We start from the raw sequence: 7,803 nt of genomic DNA, 5'->3' as shown, positions 1-7,803 counted from the left end.
CTGAGCCTGTGGCACGTTTATATTTATGTTTCACTATAACCGCCATAATTTTATATAATGTTGCCTATCATAGTTCAAGCCATTATCGAGGTCGTATAGAAGAAACCTCCAAACTAATCATTAGCTTCGTACCTCGCAGAATTTATTTAAACTTGTGTACCAGTTTATCTGTCTGTACCTACATCACCTGTCCATAAAACTGGCAGCGAACATTTATTTTTATAATTACAAAAACGTATTTTTGACGCAACTTGCAAGCGACTGTGGCCTGTGGTCATAAACCATTCGGTATTTTATTACGGCGTTTGCGCAAGCCGTGCCCTATCAGCCAGTCCTTTACACTCTAAGTTCTATTTATAAACCACTAGATTTGATCTAGATTTTATAGTGAGTAATCACGTGACTCATAATAATTATTTCCACTTATCCCACGACATAGAAATTATTTGTTTTAATTAAATAATACGTAGGTATAGTAAATATCGTAGGTAAATATGGATAAATATCCGAAATTTGCCTTTCAACTGTTTTAAGACAGTAGTTAAACAAAAACTTTACAAAAAAGGTTATTATAAAGTTAGTGATTATTTAGAAGATATGAATGCATGGGATTAACTGTCTGAGAACTGATATTAGGCAGCTAAATTACTCAATTGTATACCAATATTTTAGGTTTATTTTTATTTTTTAAAGAACGTCTAGGGCCCTGTGCCAAGGTTTTTCTTGCAGCTTCTTTTCCCCGGCTATACAGGTTGTGAGAAGCTGCAGTAGTTTTAGGCGGATGAGACGTTCGTTATGTAAAAATTGACGATTCAAAGTGTAACCATGTTACCTACTGAATAAAGATATTTTTGAATTTGAATATTTTTGAAATAAAATATTTCATTTCATAGTGGCTGTTGGGTTGATGGTGTTTCTTGCACGAATTACAGTGTATTTCGGAAATTAAACCACTTGTTATCACGTTGCGTTGTTTTATTTACGAGAGCTTGTCACAGAATTGTCATAGACAAAAAATATTTTTTACTTTTTAATTTGATATAATATTAAGGTAAGGTAGGGTATGTTTGTCGGTATGAATTTAATTTTACTTTATTTATTTATTATATTTTTACATATTAGCTTTAAGCAAGAACATACCGCCCCCCAAAAACGAAGTTTTTAGACAATGATATACAATGAATTATGTTTGTTAAACAAGACTAACATTCTTACAAAGTGTGCTAAACAATACTAATTATACAACTTACATTTATTTACTTTTACATTTTACAGTTATTATTTGAGATCAAGTTATTTTTATAAAGTTATAAAAGCTACTAGACACTATTGGTACTATTTATGAAACAATTTACATGAGTTTACAAAATGAAATTTGAATTATGTTTTCAAACATTTTAAAGTTACTAGAAATTGAAACATTTCACATTAATTTCTATGAATGATTAATCATTTTTTTTTACTTCAACATTTAAACATAAGTTTTAAAAATGAAATTTAACTTATATTACAAAACAAATTTCTAACTCAAAATTACACTTAGTATGAAACTTACACTTAGTTATTTTTAACTAACAGTGAGTACTAAGTACAAATTGAAAACAATATTTGAATAAGGAACACAATTTATAAAAACAATTAATGAATATAAACTAATTATTAATAGGTAGTTCACAAAGTTTAGAAATGGATTTAAACTCCTTATAGTATTCTTCTTATCAATAGTTATTCCAATTCTCAAATTAATTATTTCTTGCTTGAACTCACTATCTTGAACTATTTTTATACAACATTCTAATGCTTCATTTAATTCTTGTGGTGTTATTGATTTATTTTCTTCGCTAATGTTTATTCCTTTAAATTTCAAGAATCTTCTACAATAAAGAATTGTTTTTGTCAAATCCATTAAGGTATCAAAGTCTTCAAAATTGGTAAGTATTGTTTTTTCTTTCTCTTCTTTAGTTTTTAAGTTTACATTAATATTTTTTCTTTTTTCCAGGTCTACATCGGTGTCTTCGAGTTGGTGCATTTCTACATTTCCTTGTTTTAGCCATTCTGGCCCTTGCCACCATAGCTTTTCTTTCTTCAAATCCTTCAGTAACATTCCACGAGAGGCTATGTCAGCGGGGTTGTCGTGAGATTGTACATGAAACCATTTTTCCCCAATGTTGTCTAGGATAGTAACTACTCGATTCCTTACAAATGTTTGCCATCTTCCAGGATCTCCTCTCCACCAGGACAGGACTATCGTGGAGTCAGTCCAAGCGAAAATTTGTGAGGTAGGTATGTGAGTTGCTTCACTGATTTGGTTTAGAAGTTTCGATAGAAGAACGGCTCCACATAACTCTAACCTTGGTAGAGACACGGGCTTTATAGGTGCTACACGACATCTGGCTGCTATTAGCTGAGTTTTGTATACACCATGCTCATCTATTACTCTTAAGTATGCAGCTGCTCCATATGCTTTCATAGAAGCATCGCAGAAACCATGTATTGTTGCTTCAGGTAAGTTGTCTTTTGTTGTTTGTAACCATCTATCTATTTTTATTACTTTCAGGTCTTCAAAATTTTGTCGTATTTCTAACCATTCCTTTTCTATTTCAGGTTCTACTTTTTCATCCCAGGTCACTTTCTTCAACCATAACTTTTGCAGGAGCAATTTTGCAGGTAGTATTCCAGGAGCAAGCCATCCTAGTGGATCAAAATAATGTTGCATTTCAGCTAGGATACTTCTTTTTGTAATTATCTTCTGTGGCTGTGGTAAGTTCATGTTATATTGGAGGACATCTTCACCTAAGTTCCAGGATAAACCTAGTGTTCTGACTGTGCCACCAAGATTCATATCCATCTTTATATGAGTGCTTATTTCTTCAGGACTAAATTCTTTTAAAAATTGTGCATTGTTACAAGACCATTTTTGTAATTTAAAACCTCCTTTCTTTAAAATGGTTGTAATGTCTCTTGCTACTTGTAACGCTTCTTTTACAGTATCTTGTCCAGATATCAAGTCGTCCATAAAGAAATCTCTTTGTATTATGTTTTTAGCTTCAGGATGTTCTTCGCCTTCATCTTCTGCTACTTGTTGCAGGGTTCTTACCGCGAGATATGGAGCGGAAGCGGTCTCAAATGTTACTCTCAACAGTCTATAATCTTTTGTTTGTTCTTCAGGGTCATCACGCCATAATATTCTTTGATAGTCTGTATCTTCTTTCGTGACAAGAATTTGTCGGTACATCTTCTCTACATCGGACACAAATGCAATTTTTCTTAAACGCCATCTCATGACTATGCTTCTCATATCTTCTTGTAGTTGAGGTCCAACTAACATTTCATCATTGAGACAGATGTTGTTTATGTCTGGTGAAGAGGCATTGAAGACAACACGGACTTTCGTCGTGTCACTTGCTTCTCGCACGACTGCGTGATGTGGTAGGTAAACAGATGGTTTTTCTATTTCCTCTTTCGGTACTAGCTCCATGTGATTCAGTTCTATGTATTCTTTCATGACTTTATTGTATTCTGTTTGTAGTTCTTTATTCCTTTCTAGTCGTTTCTCCATTTGATTTAGTCTTTTCATTGCTATTTCTCTTGTTTTCCCTTCTGTACTTTTCGGTGGTTCTGTTCTAAAAGGTAGTTTCACGATGTATCTTCCTTCTTGATTCCTTCTTACTGTTTCTTGATATATTGTTTGACATGTTTCTTCTTCTTTTGTGTATTTGTTTCTATCATCAGCCTCTACTTCCCATAATTTGTATAGAATGTCGTCGAAATCTATCTGGTGATGCATTACCATAATTGGTTCATTTGAAGTGTCACTCTGTATATTAGCAAAAAGTATCCATCCAAGGCTTGTTTCTTGTGCGCATGGTGAGCCAGGAGGACCTCTGATGATATTGTTCTTCAATATTTGAGCATATACTTCTACACCTAGCAGGACATCTACTCGACCAGGTTGATTGAAGGTCGGGTCGGCTAAAGTGAGCGGTTGAATATGTGGCCAGGCGTGCGGCAAGTTCACCAATGATTTGGATGGTAGCTGTGAACATAATTGTGTAGGCATGACATAAGCTTTTAGAGTGAGTTGGAATTCTTCTTCATATTGTGACAACAATTGTATTTCTACTACATGATGTATTGCTGTCTGTGTAGATCCCACTCCAGATACTGTTCCACTTGTTGGTTTCTTCTTAATCTTCAAAAGTTGTGTGGCTCTTTCACTTATAAAGTTTGCTTGTGACCCTTGGTCTATTAGTGCCCGCAATATCAATGTTTGTCCATTCTTATCCTTCACAGGTATCAATGCTGTAGCTAACAGTGCAGTGGACTTCTTCATTGCCATATATGATTGAATTGCAGGTGATGAATTGTTCTCTTCAATAGGGTCTTCTACTACTTCTCCTTCGATTTGACTGTGATGAGTTTGCGTATTGTCTGACTGATTTGTATTCTTATTTTGATGTAGCAACGAGTGGTGACGTCTATTGCATACTCTACATGAAACTCGTAGTCTACATTTGTTTGCAGGATGCCCAGGGATCAGACAATTGTAGCATAAGCTTTTGTTCTTGGCAAACTCGCTCCTTTCCATAGGACTTAGCTTGGTGAATTCTGGACAATGACACAACGTGTGATTTCCGTTACAGCTGATACAGGTTCTCTCCGAGGTTGCAGATGACACATGGAATGATTTTACAGGTGCTTTGTTCTCTCTTGTGCTCGACATAATGGGTGTGACTAATTCAAGTGTGCGGAATTTTGCCTCTAGAAAGTTCTTCAATTGGTCCCAGGTAGGTAACTCATCTTTATTTGTAGTATATGCAAAATCTTCCCATGCTTTGTGTGTGTTTTCATCCAATTTCTGTACTACTATATAGATTATTACTGGATCCCACTTGTCTATACATACTTTTAGATTTTCTAAATTGTTTAAGCACTCTGTCGTTGTATCTAATAGGTTTTTTATCCAATTTGCAGTAGGTGTTGTAATCTTTTTCTGTCCAAATAGTCTTTTTAACACAGAATTGATTATCAATCTTTTGTTTCCGTACCTTTGTTGTAATATTTCCCATGCATTCTCATAGTTGGCTTCCGTTACAGGAATGTGTCTCAGTAGGACCTCAGCTTCGCCACCCACACTTGTCTTCAAATAGTGTAATTTTTGTACTTTAGAAAGTGAAGTGTTGTTATGAACTAGTGATGTAAATAAGTCATTGAAAGTTGTCCATTCTTCATAGCGGCCTAAAAATGTAGGAAGTTGAATACTTGGCAGATTGACACGTGGCACTGATGTGAATTCGGGCTCTACAAATGGGTTTTTTACTTTAGTTTCCAGCATGTCTCTTAAATCACCTGATAATGTTAAATACAGTTCTTCATATTGATAATAGTCCTCATTCACAAAATAGGTTATATTTGCCCTTTTTTCCTTTGATGTACATTTGATTAGGGATTGATGTAGTGATTTGAAAGCTTGCCAGTCTTCTTCAATGGATTTAATTCGAACTTCTATGTAACCTTTCGTCAGTCTTTGCTTCGGACATTTTTTCAAATTAACTTGCGTTTTCACTAACATTTCCGCCTTTTCTTCTAACATTGCTAATATTTCTTCACTAGTATAACTCATTTTTGTAGTTTATTTCTTCCAATCGTCGTAAATATTGTTATTTCACTTTCGTAAACAAATTTTTCATAACCTCACTTTTGGTGCCGGGCGCGTGTTCTGTATTTCTTTTGTAATCCGTTTTATTCGCACAAACTGATTGTATACTTCTTCATAATCCGGTTCGATATCGACCATATGTTGGGTTGTCGTGTTTCTTGCACGAATTACAGTGTATTTCGGAAATTAAACCACTTGTTATCACGTTGCGTTGTTTTATTTACGAGAGCTTGTCACAGAATTGTCATAGACAAAAAATATTTTTTACTTTTTAATTTGATATAATATTAAGGTAAGGTAGGGTATGTTTGTCGGTATGAATTTAATTTTACTTTATTTATTTATTATTATTTATACATATTAGCTTTAAGCAAGAACAGTGGCCATCAACATAACATCAGCTCAGGACTTTATAACCCAATTCAAGTAGTCAGAGGTACATCCATCACAAGGTGAATTAAAGACCCACACCTCACTGTTGAGCTTTCTGTTAGACCAACATGATAACGTGAAATAGACGGTGAGTCGTATCGCCGTCTATTATGGTCGAACCAACTGTGTTAGTAATAACTCATTGGTGCAAGTCCGATTCGAACCAGCGTTCCTCGTTTGAAAAGCGAACTGGTATACCACCTGACCACAATGACTATACAATAGTAATTAATAATAATGAATACTTATTATTATACAAGGCCAATAAATAATTAACACTTTATTTTCCATAATTTATTATAATAAATTATAACTAGAACATTTGTACTATAATACATTTGTAACACTAAACACATTGGCTGAACATGCATTGAAAACCTTTGAAGGAAAAGAGAGGAGTTTTAAAAAGCATCATCATGGAAGAAATCTTCAGAGTAGAGAGAAAACTATTATAATACAATTCTTTTTTGGCAGTCATAGAATTAAGTGAGATAAAGAATCGCTCGAATTCAATATTTTCCATTAATTTTGTAAGTACAATAAGCCAATTATCGTCAATTTTCAAGTTATTAAGCAGTATCGCGTGTTCTAGGCACTCCGGTAGCTATTCAATGCTTAGAGAAGCTACTATTATCGAATTTATTCACAGACGAACTAATTATCACAAGGTTATCACACTGTTTCTTTAGTTCCACAATCACACACTATTATACATAATATTTAACAATCACACATAAAAACAAAAATCACAACATTGCGGTGACATATCTTCGTCAGAAAACTTAACTAGGAGAATACCACATTATGAGGCTTTGCTGAAAACAGTCAGTAACGCTACACTTATCTGTAGGCAAATATCTTTTGCACGTGTATCAAAATTTGTTATTTTTTCCAGATCACTTCTGTCAGGAGTGAGAAGGCTGCTGCGTCAGCGTTTGCGGATACTAGTTCAGCCCATCCTCATAATGTTGCGGCGGCGCAGTAGGCGCTCCATTGCGTAGAACACGCGATCTGACCCTCAGTAGGGACACACGATCCCACCCTTGCCAGGCTGCGCGACCGAGTCCGGGAAGTGCACCCTGCAGATCTCCCCCCACGACTTCCCCTTCCTCGCCGCCGCCGGCGCTCGCTCCTGGCGATATCCGTAGTCATTGTAACCGTTGTATCCATTGTAACCAGCATATCCATTATAGCCGCCGTTGTAATTGTAATCGTAACCATAAGTCCGCCTACCGTTGCCGACAACCGCATCGTAGATCGCATCGAAGAACGGCCGCGGAGCTGCGTGGACGCACGCGATTGCGGCAACCAGCAACACTAGCAGCACGAGTTTGGAAGCCATCACGGAAGATGAGACAGTTGTGTCAATTCAGTTAGCGAAAAGTCCTCGTAGTGAGGAAGCTCGCGGCAGTGCAGTATAATCGCGAATGGTGCCGGGTGCCCACGCGCCGGCTTATATATCGGCCTCGGCTCATCCGACCGATAAACAATGTTCTCAGCTGCGCGAGCGCGGGTTCACGGTCCGTACCCTGGAATCGCATTGAAGCGTTGTTTACGACGGAATATTGAAAGGGTACGTTTCGCAAGGCAATTTCAACATAAATACTAGGAAGTATCGCAACCAACTGGATAAGAGCTTTGTTCAAGGCGAACTGAATGGAAACCAGAACTTGCGTAGCTGTCCCGATTGATTTTATCGCTATAGGGATATA

The 7,803-nt window shown here is 36.2% G+C and overlaps 1 protein-coding gene across 1 annotated transcript; it reads right to left on the bottom strand.

Moving 5' to 3' along the window:
• Positions 1-1,976: 1,976 nt before the first annotated feature.
• Positions 1,977-3,787, bottom strand: LOC126367629 (uncharacterized). Its single transcript, XM_050011245.1, has 2 exons — positions 2,352-3,787; positions 1,977-2,115 (listed from the first exon to the last, which is right to left on the bottom strand). The coding sequence occupies exons 1-2, from the start codon at positions 3,785-3,787 to the stop codon at positions 1,977-1,979; spliced, it is 1,575 nt and encodes a 524-aa protein (XP_049867202.1).
• Between the last annotated feature and the right edge of the window lie 4,016 nt (positions 3,788-7,803).

The sequence above is a fragment of the Pectinophora gossypiella genome, chromosome 6, assembly GCF_024362695.1.
Source record: "Pectinophora gossypiella chromosome 6, ilPecGoss1.1, whole genome shotgun sequence".
Classification (NCBI taxonomy): Eukaryota; Metazoa; Arthropoda; class Insecta; order Lepidoptera; family Gelechiidae; genus Pectinophora; species Pectinophora gossypiella.
Note: the sequence above shows the minus strand (reverse complement) of the source record. Positions and strands in the feature narration are given on the sequence as shown.

Bases quoted from the DNA above. Each gene is read 5' to 3' on its own strand.
- LOC126367629 (XM_050011245.1), bottom strand. From the start codon at position 3,787: ATGCATCACCAGATAGATTTCGACGACATTCTATACAAATTATGGGAA. The intron at 2,116-2,351 runs GTTAGAGTTATG...CCGCTGACATAG, and splicing joins AAGCCCGTGTCTCTACCAAG to CCTCTCGTGGAATGTTACTG.